Below are 26,224 nucleotides of genomic sequence, written 5' to 3' on the forward strand. Positions count from 1 at the left end.
GGATGCACACACCGGGAACGCAACGCAGACCCTTCCGGCCACAGCAACAACAGCAGCGCAGGCCGTATTCCCAGTTCCGCCAGCGGCAGGACCTTAACAGGCGCCGCGGCAGGAATGGAAGGCGCAGGCATTCGGGGAACCAAGGGGGGCAGAACCAAGGCTCCTCTAAGCCCCCGCCTGGACCCAAGCCTTCATTTTGAAGGTGCGCCCGAGGGCGCAGTAACAGTTTCCCCCATGGATCCTTCCCCCCCGTTTTCCAGCCGCCTTTCGTTTTTCCTCCCGGCGTGGACCCGAATAACATCGGACCGCTGGGTCTTACGCACGGTGCAGACGGGATACCGCCTGCAGTTTGTATCATTTCCTCCTTCCCGCCCCCCTTCCTCGTCCCTCTTCAGGGACCCCTCTCACGAGCAATTCCTTCGACAGGAGGTACAGACGCTCCTCAGCAAAGGAGCTATAGAGGCGGTTCCGGAAAACGAGAAAGGCAAGGGGTTTTATTCCCGTTATTTTCTGATCCCCAAGGCCAAGGGAGGCCTCAGGCCTATCCTCGACCTGCGAGAGCTCAACAAATACCTGGTGAAGTTGAAGTTCCGCATGGTATCCCTGGGGACCATTATCCCATCCCTGGATCCGGGAGACTGGTACGCCGCCCTCGACATGCAGGACGCGTATTTTCACATTGCCATTTGGCCACACCACAGACGTTTCCTTCGCTTCGTGGTGGGCCCCCTTCATTACCAATTTGCAGTCCTCCCATTTGGCCTTTCCACGGCCCCGAGGGTGTTTACAAAATGCATGGCAGTTGTTGTGGCGCATCTTCGACGCAGTCGTATCCACGTGTTCCCTTATCTAGACGATTGGTTGATTCGGGGCACATCGGAACAGCAAGTCTGCAGCCATGTCTGCGTGATCACCGGCATGTTTGCTACTTTGGGCCTCTTGATAAACACGGACAAGTCCACCCTGATTCCCACGCAGAGGGTGGAATTCATCGGGGCCGTCCTGGACGCCACTGTGGCCAGGGCCTTACTGCCATTGCAGAGGTTCCAGGCATTGTCGGCGATCGTTCAACGACTGCGGGCAGCCCCCTTGACATCAGTGCGGACATGTCTAGCCCTGTTAGGCCACATGGCGGCTTGCACCTTTGTGACCGGTTACGCTCGGCTCCGCATGAGGCCCCTCCAGTTGTGGCTCATCGATCATTATCGGCCGGCAAGACAGCCGCTAGACATGCTGATCACAATCCCCCAAAGGGTGTTAGATTCTCTCGGCTGGTGGCTAGACCAGTCCGTGCTATGTGCGGGGCTCCCTTTCCACCCACCTCAGCCCTCGGTGTCCCTGACAACGGATGACTCAGATCTAGGCTGGGGGGCCCACCTGGGGACCCTGAGAACGCAGGACCTGTGGTCCCAGAAGGAGGTGGGGTTGCACATCAACATGCGGGAGTTGAGAGCGGTCCGCCTTGCTTGTCAAACGTTCTGCCATCAGCTTCAGGGTCGTTGTGTCGCGGTGTTCACCGACAACACGACGACCATGTACTATATCAACAAGCAAGGCGGCACCAGATCCTCCCCCCTGTGTCACGAGGCGATGCGACTCTGGGACTTTTGTGTAGCCCACTCCATTCACCTCACGGCTTCCTTCCTCCCCGGAGTACGGAACACGCTGGCGGATCGCTTGAGCAGGTCCTTCCTGTCGCACGAGTGGTCCCTTCGCCCGGACGTCGCCCTCTCCATCTTCCGGAGGTGGGGTTATCCCCGGGTGGACCTCTTCGCGTCCAGGGGGAACAAGAAGTGCCAAGCGTTCTGCTCCTTTCAGGGCAGGGAGCCCGGGTCGATAGCGGATGCCTTCCTTATTCAGTGGTCGACCCACTTGTACTACGCGTTTCCCCCGTTCCCTCTGGTCCACAGGGTCCTTCTGAAGGTGCGCAGGGACAGGGCTCACGTGATCATGGTAGCCCCGGCATGGCCCAGGCAACACTGGTACCCCATGCTGCTGGACCTGACCATAGCCGACCCAGTTCCCCTGCCCCTTCACCCGGACCTGATTACCCAGGAGCACGGGACCCTCTGTCACCCGGACCTGCAGTCGCTGCACCTAGCGGCGTGGCTCCTGCGTGGCTGACCGGTTCTGAACTGCGCTGCTCCACACCGGTGAGGGAGGTGCTTTTGGGCAGCAGGAAGTCTTCCACGAGAGCGACATATTCGGCCAAGTGGAAGCGTTTCTGCTGTTGGTGCGTGGAGAGAAATCTCCGCCCTATGGAAGTTTCGGTGGCCGACATCTTAGACTACGTTTGGTCCCTCAAACAGCAAGGTCTGGCGATATCGTCGTTGCGAGTCCACCTGGCAGCTATCTCCACCTTTCACCCGGGTGGGGATGGTCGCTCTGTTTTTTCTCACCCGACGGTGTCTAGATTCCTTAAGGGGTTGGAACGTTTATACCCTAACGTCCGTCTCCCTGCTCCAACCTGGGATCTTAACCTGGTGTTGTCCCGGCTCATGGGACCCCCCTTTGAACCGTTAGCTACTTGCTCCCTGCTTTACCTCTCTTGGAAGACTGCCTTTCTAGTAGCTATCACCTCAGCTAGGCGGGTGTCGGAACTCCGGGCTCTTGTGGTAGACCCCCCATATACAGTCTTCCACAAAGATAAGGTGCAGCTGAGACCGCACCCTGCCTTTCTTCCCAAGGTAGTCTCGTCCTTCCACATCAGCCAAGAGATATTCCTTCCGGTTTTTTTCCCGAAACCTCACTCCTCAGGCAGGGAGCAGCAGCTCCACTCGCTTGATGTCCGTAGGGCTCTCGCGTTCTACGTGGAGAGGACCAAGCCCTTCCGCAGATCCCCCCAGCTTTTCGTGGCGGTAGCGGACCGCATGAAAGGGCTTCCTATCTCCTCCCAGAGGTTATCCTCTTGGGTAACGTCCTGTATCAGGACCTGCTATGACTTGGCCCACGTCCCTACGGGCCGTGTGACTGCGCATTCTACCAGGGCTCAGGCGTCGTCGCTGGCTTTCCTCGCCCATGTGCCCATCCAGGAAATCTGTCGGGCAGCGACCTGGTCATCGGTCCACACCTTTGCTTCCCACTACGCCCTGGTCCAGCAGTCGAGAGAGGACGCGGCCTTCGGATCTGCAGTGCTCCATGCCGCGACTTCTCACTCCGACCCCACCGCCTAGGTATGGCTTGGGATTCACCTAACTGGAATGGATGTGAGCAATCACTCGAAGAAGAAAAGACGGTTACTCACCTTTGTAACTGTTGTTCTTCGAGATGTGTTGCTCACATCCATTCCACACCCGCCCTCCTTCCCCACTGTCGGAGTAGCCGGCAAGAAGGAACTGAGGAGCGGGTGGGCCGGCAGGGATATATATTGAGCGCCATGGCGGCGCCACTCCAGGGGGCGACCTGCTGGCCCACTGGAGTTGCTAGGGTAAAAAAGTTTCCGACGAACGTGCACGCGCGGCGCGCACACCTAACTGGAATGGATGTGAGCAACACATCTCGAAGAACAACAGTTACAAAGGTGAGTAACCGTCTTTTCTTAATGGCCTCCACCTTTGAAGGCTCAGGGCGCAGTCGCCCATTGCCCACTCTGTCACCCAGGTAGGTGACCTCAGCAGCTCCCATTTTGCATTTAGAAACCTTAACAGTTAGATTGGCCTCCCTGAGCCGGTGCAGCACAATCCCTATGTGGTTAAGGTGATCTTGCCACGAACTGCTGAAGATGGCCAGGTCGTCTATATAGGCCCTGGCAAAAGATTCTAATCCCCGTAGGATCTCGTTTATAAGTCTCATGAAAGTAGCCCCCGAATTACGCATCCCAAAGGGCAACACCTTGAACTCATACAGGCCTGATTCCACTATGAAAGCGGATTTCTCTTGTGCATCAGCATCTAGGGGAATTTGCCAATACCCCCTGGTTAGGTCCAGGGTGCTTATAAACTTGGCCCCCCCCCCCAGCGTATCTAACAAATCCTCTATTCTGGGGGTGGGGTAAGGGTCAGGCTGAGCGATGGCATTTAGCTTCCTGTAATCCACACAAAACCTCATGGTCTTATCCTTTTTTGGCACCATCACAATAGGAGAGGCCCAGGGGCTCATGGATTGGGTAATTACCCCCATTGCCAACATGCTTTCCACCTCTTCCTGGATTTGCCTTTGCATCTCTCCCTTGGCCCTGTAGGCTCTGCTGGGAGCTGGGCAGGGCCCCACCGTTTGAATGGAGTGTGTCATCCTATCTGTGAGCCCTGGCCTGTTGGAGAATGTTCGTCTGTGGTGTTTTAACAACATCAGCAACTCCTCCCTTTGAGGGGGGGCTAAACCCTCCCCCATCTCAATGCTCTCGAGAGGCATCTCCTCCTGGCTTTCAGCAACCATGTCAATCAAAGGGATGGACCCTGCCTCTTCCTCAGCACAACAAATTATGTTCACATTTACCTCCCTTGCGTGGTAGGCCTTCATTCTGTTCACATGCACTGTCTGCACACTTCCCCGGCCATGAGGTTTTCTTACATCATAGGTAACCTCATTAATTCTTTCCACTACCTCCATGGGTCCAGTCCAAACATCCTTCATTTTGTTCCTCCAGACAGGATCCAGCACCAACACCATGTCCCCTATTTCAAACGCTCTCTCCTGAGCATCCCTGTCATACCAGGCTTTCTGAGCATCTTGGCTCTCTTTCAGATTTTGCTCAACCAACTTCTTCATTTCCTGCAAACTCTCCTTGAACTGAGCCACATACTCAGCCACCGGCTGCTCTGTATCCTCCACCTGACCCTCCCATGAGTCACGAACCAAATCTAGGGGCCCCTGGACCTGTCTTCCGTAGAGCAGTTCAAAGGGAGCAAACCCTGTAGACTCTTGGGGTACACTCCTGTACGCATACAATAGATATGGCAGTAGAACATCCCAGTCATTCTGGCGTCTATCCACGTACATTTTTAACATAGATTTCAGGGTCCCATTGAACCTTTCCACTAGGCCATTAGTTTGGGGGTGGTAGGGAGCAGCTTTCAGGTGCTTCACCCCACATAATTCCCACAACTGCCTGAAAACCACAGACATGAAGTTAGACCCACGGTCAGACAGTATTTCCTTGGGAAAACCCACTCTGCTAAAAATAGAGAACAAGGCCACTGCCACTGTCTCTGCCTCAATGTTAGCCAAGGCTACATTCTCAGGATATCTGTTAGCAAAGTCTACCAGCACCAGGATGTATTTTTTCCCATTTTTGGAAGGTTTTAGACTCATAGACTCATAGACTCTAGGACTGGAAGGGACCTCGAGAGGTCATCGAGTCCAGTCCCCTGCCCTCATGGCAGGACCAAATACTGTCTAGACCATCCCTGATAGACATTTATCTAACCTACTCTTAAATATCTCCAGAGATGGAGATTCCACAACTTCCCTAGGCAATCTATTCCAGTGTTTAACTACCCTGACAGTTAGGAACTTTTTCCTAATGTCCAACCTAAATCTCCCTTGCTGCAGTTTAAGCCCATTGCTTCTTGTTCTATCATTGGAGGCTAAGGTGAACAAGTTTTCTCCTTCCTCCTGATGACACCCTTTTTAGATACCTGAAAACTGCTATCATGTCCCCTCTCAGTCTTCTCTTTTCCATTTTGGGAATGGCCCCACAATATCCACAGCCACTCTGGCAAAAGCCTCCCCTATAATGGGCAGAGGCTGGAGGGGCACCTTGCTAGGTCCCTTCAACCCCTTACGCTTTTGACACAGTTCACAGCTTCTGCAGTAATCTCTCACCATCTCAAAGAGGTGAGGCCAGTAGAAATTTTGCTCCAGCCTCTCACACGTTTTGCCTATACCCAGATGTCCTGCAAATGGACCATCATGAGCCAACTTTAACAACTCATTGCGGTAAGTCTCCGGTACCACAAGCTGTTTGCGAGCCGCCGTTTGGGAATTCTTCTTTCCCCTGGGAGGCTCCCTATACAACAGCCCATGCTGCATAAAAAATCTGCCTCTTTCTTCACTGGCTGGGACCTGATTCTGAGCATCATTTCTGGCCCTCTCTAGAGATACATCACTGTGCTGAGCCACCATGAATTCACCCTGGGTCTTGGCTGAATTCAGAACCTTCTCTGACATTTCAGACAAACCTTCACCTGATTCATCTTGAGAGACACTCTCTGTCTGTTCGCTGTCCTCGTCACTGCCATCAGTCAGGGCATCTGCCACAGACCCAAACTTCCTCTGTGACCTGGTCACCACATTCACTTGGCCAGGCACCCCCAGTATGTTATTTCCTACCAAAACATCAGCCGGAATCAAATCTCGGACTGCAGCCTTCACGTCCCCTTTAAAGCCGTCCCACTCAAGGTGGATTCTAGCCATCGGCAGGTCCACAGAGTATTCAGATAGTGCCACTACTGTCACATATTCCCCAGGCAACATGTCCTCTGGCTTCACCAGATGTCCCTTGACTATAGTTACACCCGAGCCAGTGTCTCGCCATCCCATGCATTCAACACCATTGACCTTTGCCTCCATAATAAACCTCTCACTTTCTTGCCAAGCCTCAGTTCTGACAAAGCTGGTGAGCTGATCCCCTCCTCCCAGAGCACTGGAGATGAGGGGCTTGGCATTAGCCACTGCTCTGCTTGCCCCTGGACTTAAGGGGGTGCTGTTGTGGCTTGGCTCAGCCTGGGTGCTCAGGGTAATGGAATTGGCATCTACTGTGGCTTTTGGGGTTGCTGGTTTTGGGCTGCCCTTTAGGGTCGGGCAATCTGGTCTTATGTGGCCAAGCATCCCACAGTGATAGCATGCAGCCTGTTTATGTCTGGGGTGAGAGTTCCCACCCTCTGCGCCCCCGGGAGCCACCTTACCAGAGTCAGGGCCAGGTTTACCTTTAAATCCTTCCCTCCTCTTAAACTGGGGAGAATGGTGACTGCTTTTCCCTTGGGGTTTATACCCTTCCCGAGCCCTATTTTGAGTATGGGCATCTGCAATCTCTGCAACCCGTAGGACTGACTCGGGGTCCCTATCACACACAGCTGCTCTCACATGGTCAGGCACAATGTTTAAGAACTGTTCCAAAGTTATTGAATCCAGCAGTTTTTCAAAACTCCCATGCGCCTTTGCTCCCATCACCCACTTTTTAACAAAACCCATTAGCTTATGAGCACATTCTACAAAAGTACAATCATTAGACATCTTAAACTTTCTAAACTTAACTCTGTAAGAATCAGGAGTCACCTTGAACCGCCTTAACACTGAATCTTTAAACCGCCCATAATCCAAGGCTTCTTGTTCCCCCAAATCATTAAATACCTCCCTGGCTTTTCCAGTCAGTCTGGTCAGCAGGACAGGCATTCGCTGATCATCGAGGATCTGGTACAGATTGCAGAGGTGCTCAAAGGTGGACAAAAACTCCTCTATATCCTCCGTATCATTGTAAATGGGACACATCTTTTCCCAGTTCTTCTCCTGGCGGTGGGTATGTGGAGTACCAGGTGGCGATGACTTTCTCCGCTCTTCCATTACTTGGAGTTGCAGTCTAGCCGTCTCCTGTTCCACCTTGTGAGTCTCCGGTTGCCTCTGTCGAGCTCTCTCCTCAGCAGCCAGTAATTCCAGACGCCCCTTACGAGCTTTTTCTTCTCTCTCATCAGCCTCCTTCTTTCGTTCAGCAGCTTCTTTCTCTCTCTCAGCAGCTTCTCTTTCAAATTCAGCTATTTTCTGCCTTTCCAGCAATCGCTGGTCTGCTAGTTTCTGTTCATGCTCGAACTGCAGTTTATTCGCTGCCTCTTTCATTCGAATTGCTTCTGCAGTCTCTGTAGTATCAGATAAGGGCTGTGCTCCTGCCTCCTGATCACCGGCCATTAACAGATCTCTCAGTTCTTGATTTGTAGCTTTCTTTCTAAAGCTTATCCCCTTTTCTGAACACAAATCTTCCAGGGCTTTTTTGTCAAGACCCTCATATGCCCTTTGCTCACCCATTACAACTGCTCTTTAACCAACCAAACTCTCAATTCCAAAATTTCAAATTTGGATAGCGTGGGGTTCTGACCCAAAGCTTAATTGACCTGGTTCTGTGGTTCCTGCCGACTACGCCACTGTGACGATGCGGTTCTGGTGGGACCCAACTGAGAGTGCCAATTCAGGACCAATTGCTCAAACAGGGCAGTCACAGCCCAAGGCTGGGATTTTTTCACCTCTAAGGCAAACCAAACCAGCCAGACAAAAAGGACTTCGGTTTCACCCCACTGGCTAACCACAAGTCACACAAGCAATTTCCTTACACACTCCAGTCTCCCAGTATCACCACCAGTGCCACCCGTCCTGGGGATGAATGGTTATGAAAACCAACACCCCAGTAAAAGAAAAAGGTTCTCTCGATCCCAAAGGACCAAGCCCCAGACCCAGGTCAATATACACATCAGATCTTACCCACAAATCACGCTGTTGCCAATCCTTTAGAATCTAAAATCTAAAAGTTTATTCATAAAAGGAAAAAGGTAGAGATGAGAGCTAGAATTGGTTAAATGGAATCAATTCCATACAGTAATGGCAAAGTTCTTAGTTCAGGCTTGTAGCAGCGATGGAGGAGCCTGCATGTTCAAATCAAGTCTCTGGAGAACATCCCCAGCTGGGATGGGTCATTCAGTCCTTTGTGCAGAGCTTCAGTTTGTAGCAAAGTCCCTCCAGAGGTAAGGAGCAGGACTGAAGACCAGATGGAGATGAGGCATCAGCCTTATATAGGCACTTCCAGGTGTAAGAACACTTCTTTGTTCTTACTGTGGAAAATTACAGCAAAATGGAGTCTGCAGTCACATGGGCCAGTTTCTGCACACCCTGCTGAGTCACAAGGCGTATCTGCCTCCTCTCAATGGGTCAGTTGTGTAGCTGGTGGTCCTTAATGGGCCATCAAGCAGGCTAAGCAGAGCTAACACCCACTTGTCTGTGATCTTTCCCAGTAACACAGCACAAGTTTGAAATACAGACAGTATAGAGCTAATACTTATAACTTCAACTACAAAATGATACAGACATACAGACAGCATAATCATAACCAGTAACTCATAACTTGGTCTTAGACACCTTATATGACCCCCTTTACATAGGATTTGGCGCCACTACAGGACCTTGGTTGCAACCCATGTTCTATATGGTCCCAGTTCATATCAATAACATCACACCCAGCTCAGACAGGAAGTGGGATCCTGGGTGGCGGCTGGGCTCCCAGGGACCAGGCTGCTGGGTTGGCTTTGAGGGAGGCATGGCGAATGGTGGGGTTTGCTCTGTATCTCCTGGGGCCTGGTGCTGTGGTTTGCTGAGAGCCCTGTGCTATTCCTGCAGGAGGCACTGAGTGAGACTCAGGAGATCTGCAAGCAGCACACGTGGGTGGCAGAGATCCACAGCTTTGCTCACAGCTGGAGCCCCAGGCAGCTGGAGCTGATGAAGGGCTGGCCCGCGGGCAAATATGTGCAGCGAGTCGTACAGCTGCGTGCCTGGGCAGAACGTGTCAGAGAGGTGCCCTCCATGGTCATCACCTGCAACCGGCTCCTGTTGGTGGATTGTAGCAGCGTGCAGCAGGAGATTGGTGTGTGGGTGTGAGGGGGCATGCAGAGGATGGGGCACCCTGTGGGGGATTGCTAGGTGGGCATCAGGAGGGGCAGAGGCGTTCACTTGGGCAAGGGGCAGTGAGCCCCTCGTGGAGCTGGCAAAAGTCAGGTGGGGTTAGTCGGGGTGATGGAGTGCTGTGGGGGGAATGGCTGGTCATAGGAGAGGGGTAATGGGACCTGGCGATGGGCTCAGGGGTGGGGGTAGGTTGTGATATGAGGGGTGGTAATGGACCATTAGTAAGTGGGGAAGCTATGGACTCTGGGAGTGTGCGACTGGTGATGGAGGGGGGAATGGACCATTAGTAAGGGGGGAGCTGTGGACTCTGGGAGTGTGCGACTGGTGATGGAGGGGGGAATGGACCATTAGTAAGGGGGGAGCTGTGGACTCTGGGAGTGTGCGACTGGTGATGCAGGGGGTAACGGGCCGTTAGTAAGTGGGGGAGCTGTGGACTCTGGGAGTGTGCGACTGGTGATGGAGGGGGAAATGGACCATTAGTAAGGGGGGAGCTGTGGACTCTGGGAGTGTGCGGCTGGTGATGGGGGCAGTAATGCGCCGTTAGTAAGTGGGGGAGCTGTGGACTCTGGGAGTGTGTGACTGGTGATGCAGGGGGTAATGGACCATTAGTAAGGGGGGAGCTGTGGACTCTGGGAGTGTGCGACTGGTGATGGAGGGGGGAATGGACCATTAGTAAGGGGGGAGCTGTGGACTCTGGGAGTGTGCGACTGGTGATGGAGGGGGGAATGGACCATTAGTAAGGGGGGAGCTGTGGACTCTGGGAGTGTGCGACTGGTGATGGAGGGGGGAATGGACCATTAGTAAGGGGGGAGCTGTGGACTCTGGGAGTGTGCGGCTGGTGATGGGGGCCGTAATGGGCCTTTAGTAAGGGGGGAGCTGTGGACTCTGGGAGTGTGCGACTGGTGATGCAGGGGGTAACGGGCCGTTAGTAAGTGGGGGAGCTGTGGACTCTGGGAGTGTGCGACTGGTGATGGAGGGGGAAATGGACCATTAGTAAGGGGGGAGCTGTGGACTCTGGGAGTGTGCGGCTGGTGATGGGGGCAGTAATGCGCCGTTAGTAAGTGGGGGAGCTGTGGACTCTGGGAGTGTGTGACTGGTGATGCAGGGGGTAATGGACCATTAGTAAGGGGGGAGCTGTGGACTCTGGGAGTGTGCGGCTGGTGATGGGGGCAGTAATGGGCCATTAGTAAGTGGGGGAGCTGTGGACTCTGGGAGTGTGTGACTGGTGATGCGGGGGGTAACGGGCCGTTAGTAAGGGGGGAGCTGTGGATTCTGGGAGTGTGCGGCTGGTGATGGGGGTAGTAAAGGACCGTTAGTAAGTGGGGGAGCTGTGGACTCTGGGAGTGTGTGACTGGTGATGCAGGGGGTAATGGACCATTAGTAACGGGGGAGCTGTGGTCTCTGGGAGTGTGCGGCTGGTGATGGGGGTAGTAATGGGCCGTTAGTAAGGAGGGAACTGTGGACTCTGGGAGTGTGCGGCTGGTGATGCAGGGGGTAATGGGCCTTTAGTAAGTGGGGGAGCTGTGGACTCTGGGAGTGTGCGACTGGTGATGGAGGGGGAAATGGACCATTAGTAAGGGGGGAGCTGTGGACTCTGGGAGTGTGCGGCTGGTGATGGGGGCAGTAATGCGCCGTTAGTAAGTGGGGGAGCTGTGGACTCTGGGAGTGTGTGACTGGTGATGCAGGGGGTAATGGACCATTAGTAAGGGGGGAGCTGTGGACTCTGGGAGTGTGCGGCTGGTGATGGGGGCAGTAATGGGCCGTTAGTAAGTGGGGGAGCTGTGGACTCTGGGAGTGTGTGACTGGTGATGCAGGGGGTAACGGGCCGTTAGTAAGGGGGGAGCTGTGGACTCTGGGAGTGTGCGGCTGGTGATGGGGGTAGTAATGGACCGTTAGTAAGTGGGGGAGCTGTGGACTCTGGGAGTGTGTGACTGGTGATGCAGGGGGTAATGGACCATTAGTAAGGGGGGAGCTGTGGACTCTGGGAGTGTGCGGCTGGTGATGGGGGTAGTAATGGGCCGTTAGTAAGGAGGGAACTGTGGACTCTGGGAGTGTGCGGCTGGTGATGCAGGGGGTAATGGGCCTTTAGTAAGTGGGGGAGCTGTGGACTCTGGGAGTGTGCGACTGGTGATGGAGGGGGAAATGGACCATTAGTAAGGGGGGAGCTGTGGACTCTGGGAGTGTGCGGCTGGTGATGGGGGTAGTAATGGGCCGTTAGTAAGTGGGGGAGCTGTGGACTCTGGGAGTGTGTGACTGGTGATGCAGGGGGTAATGGACCATTAGTAAGGGGGGAACTGTGGACTCTGGGAGTGTGCGGCTGGTGATGGGGGTAGTAATGGGCCGTTAGTATGTGGGGGAGCTGTGGACTCTGGGAGTGTGTGACTGGTGATGCAGGGGGTAATGGACCATTAGTAAGGGGGGAGCTGTGGACTCTAGGAGTGTGCGGCTGGTGATGGGGGTAATGGACCATTAGTAAGGGGGGAGCTGTGGACTCTGGGAGTGTGCGGCTGGTGATGGGGGCAGTAATGGGCCGTTAGTAAGGGGGCAGCTGTGGACTCTGGGAGTGTGCGACTGGTGATGGGGGGGTAATGGGCCATTAATAAGTGGGGAGCTGTGGACTCTGGGAGTGTGCGGCTGGTGATGGGGAGGGGAATGAGCTGTTAGTAGGAGAGAGCTGTGGACTCTAGAAGTGTGCGGCTGGTGACGTGGGGGGGGGTAATGGGCCGTTAGTAAGGGGGGAACTGTGGACTCTAGGAGTGTGCGGCTGGTAACGGTGGGGGGGGGGTAATGGGCTGTTAGTAAGGGGGGAGCGGTGGTCACACATGGAGGGTTGGTGACGGGCCCAAGTTGGGGGGTCTCTGTGGTCACACACAAAGGGTTGGGGGTGCCTGTGGATGGGAAATTGGTGATGGCAGCAGTGCTGGCTGCCCTTGCCTCATGGCCTGATACCCGCTTGCTCCATGCCCCCCAGTGCCCCTGCTGTACTCCGTCATCAAAGAGATCCTCTCCCTGTTGTTCAGTGAGACGTCCCAGCGCAGCGAGATCCTCATTTCCCAGCTTGGTGGGGTCGTGCAGCTCTACCAGAGCGTCAGCACTGACATCTTCACCATCGCCAAGTGCTCCCAGAAGGTATGGCCGGAACAGACCTCCACGGACTCCATGCTCTGCTGGGCTTAGCCAGCTGCGGCCCAACACGCATTCCCACCGGTCCCACCGTTTTGTCCCACTCCACTCCTCTTTGAGCAGACTGAGGTTTCCCTTTCCCCATAGCACCGCCCCATGCCTTCAGCTGGATCGGCAGCCATCCCCAAGGAGCAAGAATTCAGCCCCACCACCCAAGTCAGGCACTCTGTATGGGGTCCCATGCTGGTGGAGCCACAGAGAGGCTGGCTGCTGTTAGCAGGAGTCTCCCAGAGCAGTGGGCTTCAGAGCTAATAACCAGAACTGGGCAAATAGTCAGTTCACCAAAGAAACCTTGTCATGGCACTGAAACATGTACATTCCGGCTGAATTTGGTGACTAGTTTCAGATAAAAAAACCTGAAAATACAAGTGCCAGCAATGTGTAAGCAATCCGTTCCACCATTGCATTTTGTTCAGCCCAAACAAAGGAGTTTTGGTTTTTCATTTTATCCAGAGAAATGGACAAAATTCTGTTTGTTACATTTGTTTTTCCTGGGTTTTCATTCAGCATTGCACCCACAGTGCATCAGTCTCTCTGGAGACTCACGGCAGGTGTCTGTGCCAGACACACCCAGCGCAGCCCTGCCTCTCAGAGCTCAGTGAGTGGAGATCTGGGGGACTCAGCATGAGGGGCTGGGTGATCTGCTGGGAAGGCAGCAGATGGGTCCAGCCTCAGTCTAACAGAGAATGGCACTCACTCTTCCTGCAGCTGGAGCAATACCAGGGCCAGATGACAGAGCTGCAGGAGCGCGTGGAGTATGTGCGAGCTCTGAACGAGGTGATCCATCAGCACTTCCGCCCACTCAGCCTGGATGAGGAGAACCTGGAGAACCTGGTGAGCTCCCAGCAATGGCCTGCTCTGGGTTGTGAAGGGAGACTATAAGAACTGCCAGACTGGGTGAAACCATTATCTTGTCTACATCCTTAACATCAGTGACTTCATGTGGCAGTGAGTTCCACAGGCTAAATATACCTTGTGTGAAAGAGTTTCTTTCCCACCTTCCCTTATAATGGACAGTCCCCTTGTTCCTGTAATATGATCCAGAGACAACAGAAAACCCCAATCTCCTATTTCTTCTCCCATCAGTATTTGTAGACTTCTTCCAGTGTTTGCTCATGTCCATTCCGTATTAGGTGTGTGTGCTCGCCACAAGCATCGGTGCTGGAAGTTTTTCCCTTAGTGGTATCCATAGGGGCCTGGCTCTGGCACCTTCTGGAGTGGCACACACATGCTGCGGTATAAGGGGCACCGCCAGTTCCCCCCACCCTCAGTTCCTTCTATCTGCCAGTGAAGGTGCTGGAATGTCTGCTGCTTCCGCTAGCCTTTTTTTGCTTGCTTAAGTGTTTTGAACTTTTATAGTTAACAGTTTCCCTTAGTGTGTTAGTGTTTTTGCTTGATTGGTCCCAAACAGGACCTAGCCTAGGGATGGGGCATGCCCCGGTCCCTAGGCTTTAAGCCCTGTGATGGTTGCAAGAAACCGATGCACATCAGCGATCTGCATAATAGTTGCTTATGGTGTCTGGGAAAGTTGCATATAAGCAACAAGTGCCATATTTGCAAGTCCTTCAGACTAAGAAGGAGAGAGACTTCCATCTCAAAGCACTTCTGATGGAGTCAGCTCTAACTCTGTCACCGGAGCAATCGAGGTCTGACTCTGCCCTGAGCACCGCAGCGTCAGTGTGGAGTGCCCCACCGGTGCCGATCCCTCTCCCCGGCATCTGCCAAGCGGGAGGGAAGAACTCCTACATCCCACAAGAGAAAGAAGAGGGCAGGGGGGAGCCAAGGCTGGAGAAGGGCGGCTTGATACCTCCTACTGGGAGCTGGGGCCTAGCTCAGGTCGAGTGGTCCAGCCTACCCCAACCCATGCCTGACAAGTCGGACAGTGATGAGGACCTTCGTCAGAGATCCCATTGACACCTGAGGCCCTGCAGGCAGCACAGGATATCCTGGCACTACCAGTGCCACCCACACCAGCTACGGCGTCACCTCGGTCTAGGGGTAAACACGCCTTGGGTCCTTTCTGTAGGTCTCCGGCTCAGCAGCGCTGCTCCCCATCGCAAGGGATGGCCCACCAGCGCTCCCCTGCACAGAGCCACCCGGCCTCGAAAGCAGAGAGGCAGGCTCAGTGAAGCCCTCGTTGGTCTCTGAACTCAGGGCACAAGGCACAAGGCTCAAGGCGCACCTCACCGGTGACCTGGCACAGGCCTGTAGAGGTCTGCCCTTTCTGGCATCGACAGCGCAGGGACCGGCTCACTGCTTCACCCATGGTGCGGCACCAGTCATAGGCCCGGGACAGTCAGTCTCAGGAGCAGAGTCACCAGTATGCATTGCCACCACACAGATCCCCTAGATCGGGGGAAAAGTCTGCCTGGCAACTGAACCGCTAGATCCTGGTACTGGTCAAGCAGTGTGAGGCGTAGATCACCGGAGTGCCGTCGCAGATCCGCTGAATGCCACCAGTCTCCAGGGACTCACAGAAGAGATTCGTCCTGAGCAGAGAGCTCCCCATCCAGGCACAGGAATCTGCACTGCAGTGACCAGGATCACCGATTACTCGATCGTGGTCACCCGAGAGCAACCACTCAGCCTCGAGCTCCAGCACCGGACTGGAGTCATTGTTGACTTGCCAAAACCTGGCACCGGTGATCCCCTCGATGTCAGCAGTACTGCCAACTGCCCAGAGCCAGTGGCCAGCTGTCTGGTACCCATGGAACCCCTGGGGCTTCACCCAACCTTCACAGGGGCTCAGGTCAGTGGCGGGGGCCTCGGACAAGCCATCGGCCTCAGTATCCTGCCCTCCCCCAGAGCCAGCTATTCCTGAGGAGGGAACCCCTCGGGCTCATGCAGACCCTGGGGATCAGCCAGCTGGACATGTCAAACCCTGTGGCGCTGGCTTCCTCCTCATCTTTGCCTGATGAGTTGCCTCTAACTTGGGTCTCCAGGCGGAGGAACTAGAGGAACCATTGGACTCCCTGTTCAATGTGCTCTGCCAGGGTGGCTCTGCCCCTCCATGAAGGGGTGTCTAAGATCACAAACGCCTTGTGGCAGACACCTTCATCCCTGCCCCCCATCTCCAAGAGGGCAGAAAGTACTTTGTACAGGCTAAGGGCCATGAGTACCTATTTATCCACCCGGCCCCAAGCTCCCTGGTAGTAGCAGCCATTAATGAGTGGAAGAGACAAGGCCAACCGTGGGCCACTCCTAAGAATAAAGACTCAAAGAGGCTGGATTTGTTCAGATACAAAGTTTATTCATCCTCCAGTTGAGGGTGGCCAACCACCAAGCCCTTCTTGGCCGCTATGACTTCAATATGCGGCAAGCCATGGCCAAGTTTGAGGATTTGCTTTCCGAGGACACCAGAAAAGAGTTCTGGGCAATCCTCAGTGAGGGCAAGACTGTGGCCAGAGTGGCCCTGCTAACAGCCTCGGATACGGCAGGCTCTGCGGCATGCACCATGGCCTCGGCCATCTCCATGCAGAGGGCGTCCTGGCTTCTTGACATGATTGAAATAACAGAAACATGGTGGGGCAGTTCACGTGACTGAAGCACTATCATGGATGGCTATAAACCGTACAGGAGGAAAGGTGAAGGAGCTGCACTGTATGTAAGAGAGCAGTATGATTGCTCAGAGGTCCAGTTTGAAACTGGAGAAAAGCCTGCTGAGAATCTTTGGGTAAAGTTTAGAGGCGAGAGCAACAAGGGTGATGTTGCAGTGCGCATGTGCTATAGACCACCGGATCAGAAGGATGAGGTAGACGAGGCTTTCTTTGGACAACTAACTGAAGTTTCCAGATCACAGGGCCTGGTTCTCATGGGGGACTTCAATCACCCTGACATCTGCTGGGAGAGCAATACAGCAGTGCACAGACAATCCAGGGAGTGTTTGGAGAGTATTGGGGACAACTTCCTGCTACAAGTGCTGGAGCAACCAAATAGGGGCTGTGCCCCTCTTAACCTGCTGCTTACAAACAGGGAGAAATTGGTAGGGGAAGTAGAAGTGGGTGGCAACCTAGGCAGCAGTGAGCATGAGATGGTTGAGTTCAGGATCCTGACAAAAGGAAGAAAGGAGAACAGCTGAATACGGACCCTGGACTTCAGAAAAGCAGACTCTGACTCCCTCAGGGAACTGATGGGCAGGATCCCCTGGGAGACTAACAAGAGGGGGAAAGGAGTCCAGGAGAGCTGGCTGTATTTTAAAGACGCCTTATTGAGGGTGTAGGAACAAACTATCCTGAAGTGCAGAAAGAATTGTAAATATGGCAGGTGACCAGCTTGACTTAACAGTGAAATCCTTGCTGATCTTAAACACAAAAAAGAAGCTTACAATAAATGGGAAATTTGGACTGATGACTAGGGAGGAATATAAAAATATTGCTAGAGCATGCAGAAGTGTAATCAGGAAGGCCAAGGTACAATTGGATTTGCAGCTTGCAAGGGATGTGAAGGGTAACAAGAAGGGTTTCTACTGGTATGTTAGCAACAAGAAGAAGGTCAGGGAAAGTGTGGGCCCTTTACTGAATGGGGGAAGCAACCTAGTGACAGATGATGTGGAAAAAGCTGAAGTACTCAATGCTTTTCTTGCCTTCGTCTTCACAGACAAGATCAGCTCCCAGGCTGCTGCCCTGGGCAACACAGTATGGGGAGGAGGTGAGCAGCCCTCAGTAGTGAAAGAACGGGTTAAGGACTATTTAGAAAAGCTGGATGTGCACAAGTCCATGGGTCCAGATCTAATGCATCCAAGAATGCTGAGGGAGTTGGTGGATGTGATTGCAGAGCCATTGGCCATTATCTTTGAAAACTCATGGCGATCGGGGGAAGTCCCGGACAATTGGAAAAAAGCAAATATAGTGCCCATATTTTAAAAAGGGAAAAAAGAGAACCTGGGGAATTACAGACCAGTCAGCCTCACCTCAGTCCCTGGAAAAATCATGGAGCAGGTCCTCAAGGAATCCATTCTGAAGCACTTGGAGGAGAGGAAGGTGGTCAGGAACAGTCAACACGGATTCACCAAGGGCAAGTCATGCCTGACCAACCTGGTTGCCTTCAATGATGAGATAACTCTGTGGATATGGGGAAAGTGGTTGATGTGATATATCTTGACTTTAGCAAAGCTTTTGATACGGTCTCCCACAGTATTATTGCCAGCAAGTTAAAAAAGTATGGATTGGATGAATGGACTACAAGGTGGATAGAAAACTGGCTAGATCGTCGGGCTCAATGAGCACTGATCAACGGCTCAGTGTCTAGTTGGCAGCCGGTATCAAGTGGAGTGCCCCAAGGGTCGGTCATTGGGCCAATTTTGTTCAACATCTTTATTAATGATCTGGATAATGGGATTAATTGCACCCTCAGCAAGTTCGCAGGTAACACTAAGATGAGGGGAGAGGTAGATAGGCTGGAGAGTAGGGATATGGTCCAGAGTGGCCTAGACAAATTGCAGGATTGGACCAAAAGAAATCTGATGAGGTTCAAGAAGGACAAGTGCAGAGTCCTGCACTTACGAAGGAAGAATCCTATGCACTGCTACACATTAGGGACCGACTGGCTAAGCAGCAGTTCTCAGAAAAGGACCTGGGGATTACAGTGGATAAGAAGCTGGATATGAGTCAGCAGTGTGCCTTGGTTGCCAAGAAGACCAATGGCATATTGGGCTGTATTAGTAGGAGCATCACCAGCAGTTCGAGGGAAGTGATTATTTCCCTCAATTCAGCACTGGTGAGGCCACATCTGGAGTATTATGTCCAGTTTTGGTCCCCCCACTATAGAAGGGATGTGGACAAATTGGAGAGAGTCCAGTGGAGGGCACCAAAAATTATTAGGGGGCTGGGGCACATGAGTTATTAGGAGAGGCTGAGGGAACTGGAGTTATTTAGTCTGCAGAAAAGAAGAGTGAGGGGGGAGGTTTAGGTTGGATATTAGGGAAAAAAAATCACTAGGAGGGTGGTGAAGCACTGGAATGGATTACCTAGGGAGGTGGCGGAATCTCCATCCTTAGAGGTTTTTAAGGTCAGGCTTGACAAAGCCCTGGCTGGGATGATTTAGTTGGGAACTGGTCCTGCTTTGAGCAGGGGGTTGGACTAGATACCTCCTGAGATCCCTTCCAACCCTGATATTCTTTGATTGTATGATTCTTCTTTCGGGTTTGTCATTGGAGGCCTCGCAGTCTATACAGGATCTCCCCTTTGACAGCCAGGTGCTGTTTGCTGAGCAGACAGACAATAAATTACACGGTTAATTTGTGTTGATGGGAGAGCTCTCTCCCATTGGCATAGCGCATCTGGTGGCTGATGTAGCGCTGTAGTGTAAACTTGCCTTAAGACTGATCCGAAGAACTATCCCTGAGGAACTGCACTAGTAACCTCTCTCCAGCCTGACAGTTCACCTTTCAGTCCTACCTGTTGTTGTCTCCTCTTTAACCAGTTCCTTATCCACCTTTCAATTCTCATATTAATCCCCATCTTCTCCAATTTAATGGATGATTTCTAGGGCTTTCAAGTGATTAAAAAAATGAATCGAGTGTTTAAAAAAATTAATCATGCTCAATCACGTGATTAATTGTACCGTTAACAATAGAAGACCATTTATTTTAAATATTTTTGGATGTTTACTACATTTTCAAATATATTAATTTCAATTGCAGCACAGAATAGAAAGTGTACAGTGCTCACTTTATATTTATTTTTCATTACAAATATTTGCACTGTAAAAAACAAAAAAATGTATTTTTCAATTCACCTAATACAAGCACTGTAGTGCAATCTGTTTATCATGAAAGTTGGACCTACAAATGTAGAATTATGTAAAAAAAAAGCTGAAATAAAAAATAAAACAATGTAAAATTTTAGAGCCTACAAGTCCACTCAGTCCTACTTCTTGGTCAGCCAATCACTCGGGCAAACAAGGTTGGTTACAATTTGCTGGAGATAATGCTGCCTCCTTCTTGTTTACAATGTCACCTGGAAGTGAGAACAGGCATTCGCATGACACTGTTGTAGGTGGCATAGCAAGATATTTACGTGCCAGATGCGCTAAAGATTCATATGTCCCTTCATGCTTCAACCACCATTCCAGAGGGCGTGCTTCCATGCTGATGATGGGTTCTGCTTGATAACAATCCAAAGCAATGCACACTGACGCATGTTCATTTTCATCATGAATCAGATGCCCCCAGCAGAAGGTTGATTTTCTTTTTTGGTAGTTTGGGTTCTGTAGTTTCCGCATCAGAGTGTTGCTCTTTTAAGACTTCTAAAAGGATGCTCCACACCTCATTCCTCTCAGAGTTCAGATGGCACTTCAGATTCTTAAACCTTGGGTTGAGCACTGTATCTATCCTTAGAAATCTCACATTGGTACCTTCTTTGCGTTTTGTCAAATCTGCTGTGAAAGTATTCTTAAAATGAACATATGCTGGGTCATCATCCGAGACTGCTATAACATGATATATGTGGCAGCATGCAGGTAAAACAGAGCAGGAGACATACAATTCTCCCTCCAAGGAGTACAGTCACAAATGTAATTGACACATTCTTTTTTTAATGAACATCATCAGCATGGAAGCATGTCCTCTGGAATGGTGGCCAAAGCATGGAAGGAACATACGAATGTTTAGCATATCTGGCATATAAATACCTTGCAGGGCCGGCTACAAAAGTGCCATGCGAATGTCTGTTCTCACTTTCAGGTGACACTGTAAATAAGAAGCAGGCAGCAGTATCTCCCGTCAATGTAAACAAACTGTACCCACCTGGGGAAGTGAGGAAATATTGACAGAGTGAGGTGGGTACCCAGAAGTCACCTACTACAGGACAGGCTCAACAAGGAAAATAACAGAACACCACTGGCTATCATGTACAGCCCCCAACTAAAGCCTCTCCAGCACGTCATCAACGATCTACAACCTATCCTGAAGGACAATCCCTCACTCTCACAGACCTTGGGAGACTGGCCAGTCCTCGCTTATAGACAGCCCCCGAACCTGAAGCAAACACTCACCAGCAACCACACCACACCACAGAAACACTAACCTAGGAACCAATCCCTGTAACAAACCCCATTGTCCACTCTGTCCCCATGTCTACTCTAGTGACACCATCATAGGATCCTACCACATCAGCCACACCATCAAGGGCTCATTCACCTGCACATATACTAATGTGATATGTGCCAGCAATGCCCCTCTGCCATGTATATTGGCCAAACTGATCAGTCTCCATGTAAAAGAATAAATGGACACAAATCAGACATCAGGAATGGTAACATACAAAAGCCAGTAGGAGGACACTTCAGTCTCCCTGGACATTCAAGAACAGATTTAAAAGTAGCCATTCTTCAACAAGAAAAACTTCAGAAACAGACTTCAAAGAGAAACTGCAGAGCTACAATTCATCTGCAAATTTAACACCATTAATTTGGGCTTGAATAGGGACTGGGAGTGGCTGGCTCACTACAAAAGCAATTTTCCCTCTCTTGGTATTGACACCTCCTCATCAATTATTGGGAGTGGACCACATCCACTCTGACTGAATTGGCCTTCTCATAACTGTTTCTCCACTTGTAAGGTAACTCCCTTCTCTTCATGTGCCAGCATGTTTATGTCTGCATCTGTAATTTTCACTCCATGCATCTGAAGAAGTGGGTTTTTTACCCACGAAATCAAAAACAATAATATAAAGTGAGCACTGTGCACTTTGTACTCTGTGTTGTAATTGAAATCAACATTGAAAATATAGAAAAACATCCAAAAATATTTAATACATTTCAATTTGTATTCTATTGTTATAAGTGCGATTAATTGTGATTAATTTTTTGAGTTAATTGTATGAGTTAACTGCGATTAATCGACAGCCCTAATAATTTCCCATGTGGAACTGTATCAAATGCCTTACTGAAATCCTGGTAGATTAGATCTACTGCATTTTCTTTGTCTACAAAATCAGTTATCTTCTCAAAGAAGGAGATCAGGTTGGTAAGGCCTGTAGTTTCCCAGGTCACTTTTACCCCTTTTCTTAAAAATGGCAACTATATTAGCAATTCTCCAGTCATAGGGTACCTCCATATCCTCATTCCCATTAGCCACCTCACCACTACCTCTAAGATCTTCATTAGCTTTATTAAAAACTGAGTCAAAATTTTTGTTTAGGCGTGGGGCTATGCCTAGATTATTATCTTTAATCTCCACCCCATCCTCAGTGTTTAATGGTCCCACTTCTTTTTATTTAGATGGCTATGGAACCTTTGTGACAAAGTGGGACTGTTCTTAATGTTTTCTCTGAATACTGTGTGGGTGCCTCAGTTTCCCCTATGCAGTTCTCAAGTATCTAGGTTGGGGGCTAAGGGTGTGTGATTGTTGCAAAGCCCTAGAGTGCAGATGTGATGCTGTCTGGACAGAAAATGGCCGACACTCTGTCTCCTGGCCTGAGTCCCTCCTCTACAAAGGTACCAGCTGAAGGTGTTGGAGAACAAAGAGATTACGTGACCTCCTGGCCCGGGAAAGGGACAAAGGCAGAGGGGGGGCTGGAGAGTTTCAGTTTGGAGCTGGCTGGGAAAATGGAGGGGAGCCCGGACTGGGCTCTGGCCTCCCTAGCCCCCTAGATGGACCTGACTGAGAGGGCCCTGTTGTCTGTACCTACAAGACCTGTCTTGGACTGTGTTCCTGTTGGCTAAAAAGCCTTCTATTTTACTGGCTGGCTGAGAGTCCTGGTGAATTGCAGGAAGCCGGGGGTGCAGAGCTGTCCAGAGGATTCAGGGGGCCTGGGGCAAACCAATTTTGGGGGCCTCCTTCCATAAAAAAAAGTGGCAATACTATAGAATACTATATTTTCATGGGGGCCCCTGTGGGGCCCGGGGCCTGGGGCAAATTGCCCCACTTGTCCCCTCCTCTAGGCAGCCCTGTTTGGTCCAGTCCACTTCCCTAACAAATTCTCTTAATTTATTAAAGTTAGCCCTTTTGAAATCAAGGACCCTAGTTGCAGATCTATTTTTGTTTATCCTTCCATTTAGTTTAAACTGAATTAGCTCATGATCACTCGAACCAAGGTTGTGTTCTACAACCAGTTCTTCTATGAGGTTCTCACTACTCACCAATACCAAATCTAAAATTTTGTTGGTTCAGTGATTATTTGGTGAAGAAATCTGTCAGCTATCACATCCAGGGATATCTGCGCCCTACTATTCTTAATAGCACTAGTCCTCCAGTCTATATCAGGGAAGTTAAAGTCTCCCATACTCACACAATTCCCAGTAGTATTTATTTAATTAAAAACATTACAGAGGTCTCTCTCTGTATCCAGATTGGATCCTGGGGTTCTGTAACACACGCCAAGCACTAGCCCAGAGGAACCTCTAGTAGCTTTCTTCCCCAAAGTGATTTTGGCCCAGACAGACTGTCTTATCCATTTAATCACTTCTAATTTCTTTACAGTCTACCTCATCATTAATATATAGTGCTATTCCCCTGCCTTTGCCTCTAGTGCTGCACTGTCTTGTGTGAGATGGTGGGGGCCCAGTCTGGCACACGGTTTTCAAATGAGGCCTCACCATCGATTGATTCAAAGGCATTAGAATATTCTCCCTCCCATCCCTTATGGATCTGAACATCTTTGCTTTTATGCCCACAGCTGTGCATTGATGCCCAGGTTGCTCTCCTGAGCTGATGCAGTTAGGTGAGGTGTACAGGGGGCTAGATTTTCCCTCCAGGTTGTTTTTCTTTGTATTGACCTTGAATTTTATCTGCTGTTGTGCTGCCCATTCCCCTGGTTGGGTTTGGTCTTTCTGAAGTTCCTCAGAGTCCTTTCTGACCCTGGCTAACCTAAGTAATGTTGGCACCTGCAAAAGTAGCCCCCTTACTGCTCCTCTTCTTTCCACATCATTAATAAATACACTAAGAAAGCCAGGAGGTGGTCTGGAACCTTGCAGCCCCTACTGTTTACGCATGCTTCTCAGTTCCAGATGAGAAATTAGTTAAATTGGAGAAGATGGGGATTAATATGAGAATTGAAAGGTGGATAAGGAACTGGTTAAAGGGGAGACAACAACGGGTTGGACTGAAAGGTGAACTGTCAGGTTGGAGGGAGGTTACTAGTGGAGTTCCTCTGGGATCGGTCTTGGGTCCAGTCTTACTTAACATTTTTATTACTGACCTTGGCACAAAAAGTGGGAATGTGCTAATAAAATTTGTAGATGACACAAAGGTGGAAGGTATTGCCAATACGGAGGAGGACCGGAATTATCATACAAGGAGATCTGGATTACCTTGTAAACTGGAGTAATAGAAATGGGATGATATTTAATAGTGCAAAGTGCAAAGTCATACATTTAGGGACTAACAAGAATTTTTGCTATAAGCTGAGGACATATCTGTTGGAAATGACAGAGTAGGACGAAGACCTGGATGTATTGCGTGGGCAGAGGATATCACAGGCCGGGGGAGTTTAAGCCTCCACAAACAGCCCCAGGATTAGCGCCCCAATGCTCCACCCCTAAATCCCTTCCAACTTCCTGCTCTTCCCGCTGCTTGGGGCTAGTGTGGCCTGCAGCTGGGACTTGGAGTGGCTGGGGCTGCTGCTCACGCTGCCCAGTGCTCCAGGGCTGGGAGTGCTGGGGCCGTGCTGCCCGTCCAGTGCTTTGGCACTGGGGGCGCTTGGGCAGCCCGGGGCTGGGATGTGGGGGCCAGCGGTCATGGTGGGGGAGGGCCCTGGCTACAGTGGGGAAGGGGAAGGGCAAGGGCAGGGCCTTGGGCAGAAGTGGCAGGGTTGGGGGCTAGCCTCCTCCAATGGGTGTTTCACGTGCCACTCTTGGTATATTGGTTGGTCACAGGATGACTATGAGCCATCAGTGTGATGTGGCTGTGGAAAAGGCTAATGCGGTCCTGGGGTGCATCAGGCGAGGTATTTCCAGTAGAGGCAGGGAAGGTGTGATGAACTAGGAATGTTCTTAATGTTTTCTCTGAATACTGTGTTGGTGCCTCAGTGTCCCCTAGACAGTTCTTAAGTATCTGGCAGAGCAAAGGGCCAGTGCCCCTAAATGCCTGACCCTCTGTCTCCTAGCAACTGATGGCCTGGGCCCCTTCTCTGCAAAGGTGCCAACTGAAGGTGTTGGAGACAAAGAGATCAGGTGACCTCCTGGCCCGGGAAAGGGGCTGAGCAGAGAGGAGGGGCTGGAGGGGAGTTAGTCTGGAGCTGCCTGGGGACGAGGAGTGAAGCGCAGACGTGAGGGTCTGGCTCACTGCCCCCCAGAATGGACTCGGCCGAGGGGTCCGGTTCGCTGTATCTACCAGCTCTGTTTTAGACCCTGTTCCTGTTATCGAATAAACCTCTGTGTTACTGGCTGGCTGAGAGTCACGTCTGACTGCAAAGTGGGGGTGCAGGACCCTGTGGCTTTCCCAGGACCCCACTGGGTGGACTCGCTGTGGGAAGCGCACGGAGGGGCAGAGGATGCTGAATGCTCCAAGGAGAGACCCAGGAGGTGAAGCCATGTGAGCTTCTTGCCCTGCAGACAGTCTGCTCCAAGGGAGAGGAGGCTCCCCAGAGTCCTGCCTAGCTTTGTGGGGAGCAGGTCCAAAGCATTGCCTGGGGACTCCATGACAGAAGGGTTAGTACCATTATACAAAGCAGTGGAATACTGTGTGCAATTCTGGTCTCCCATGTTTAAGAAAGATGAATTCAAACTGGACCTGGTGCAGAGAAGGGCGACTAGGATGATCCGAGGAATGGAAAACCCACTGTACGAGAGGAGACTCAAGGAGCTTGGCTTGTTTAGCCTAACCAAATGAACGCTGAGGAGAGCTATGATTGCTCTCTATAAATACATCAAAGGGATAAATACAAGGGAGAGAGAGGTGTTATTTAAGTTAAGCATCAACGTGGACCCCAGAACAAATACATATCAGTTGAATATCAACAGGTTCTTTGCTTGATTGCTCATAACAATTCCAGTTAGGTGTATGCGCATGCTGCGTGCATGGATATCAGAAACTTTTACCCTAGCAGCTACCCGTCGGGCTGGCTGGGGAGCCCCTGGAGTGGCACCAAAATGGCGATCTATATAAGCCCCTGCCGGCCCGACCCCCCTTCAGTTCCTTCTTACTGCCTGTGACGGTTGTTGGAACAGTGGTCCCTTGTTTTTTCAAGTATTCCACTTATCCTTAGTGTTATCTCTTGTTCTTCTTGTAAATAGTTAGTAGTTAGTAAGTGTTAATCGTTCTATTATAGTATTAAGTTTAGTTAGTTGTTAGAGTTCAGTCTTGTCAACAACTGTCCTTGTGGAGCCCTGGGGCATGCCGTCCCAGGGCTTCAAACCTTGCAAGTCCTGCAGCAAGCCTATACCCATGGGCAACCCCCACAATTCCTGTCTCAGGTGTCTTGGGGAGGGACATCAAGCTGATAGGTGCAGGATTTGTAAGGCGTTCAATCCCCGAACGCTCAAGTAGAGGGAGTTTTGCCTTAGA

General features: G+C 51.2%; 1 protein-coding gene across 1 annotated transcript in view; it reads left to right on the plus strand.

The window, feature by feature from the left end:
• Window positions 1-26,224, plus strand: part of DNHD1 (dynein heavy chain domain 1) — a 214,348-nt gene that overhangs the window by 39,540 nt on the left and 148,584 nt on the right. Inside the window, 3 exon segments of the mRNA XM_050924629.1 lie at window positions 9,316-9,559; window positions 12,569-12,726; window positions 13,489-13,614. Coding sequence (XP_050780586.1) covers window positions 9,316-9,559; window positions 12,569-12,726; window positions 13,489-13,614 — 528 coding nt within the window.

The sequence above is a fragment of the Gopherus flavomarginatus genome, chromosome 1 (genome assembly GCF_025201925.1).
Source record: "Gopherus flavomarginatus isolate rGopFla2 chromosome 1, rGopFla2.mat.asm, whole genome shotgun sequence".
Taxonomy (NCBI): Eukaryota; Metazoa; Chordata; order Testudines; family Testudinidae; genus Gopherus; species Gopherus flavomarginatus.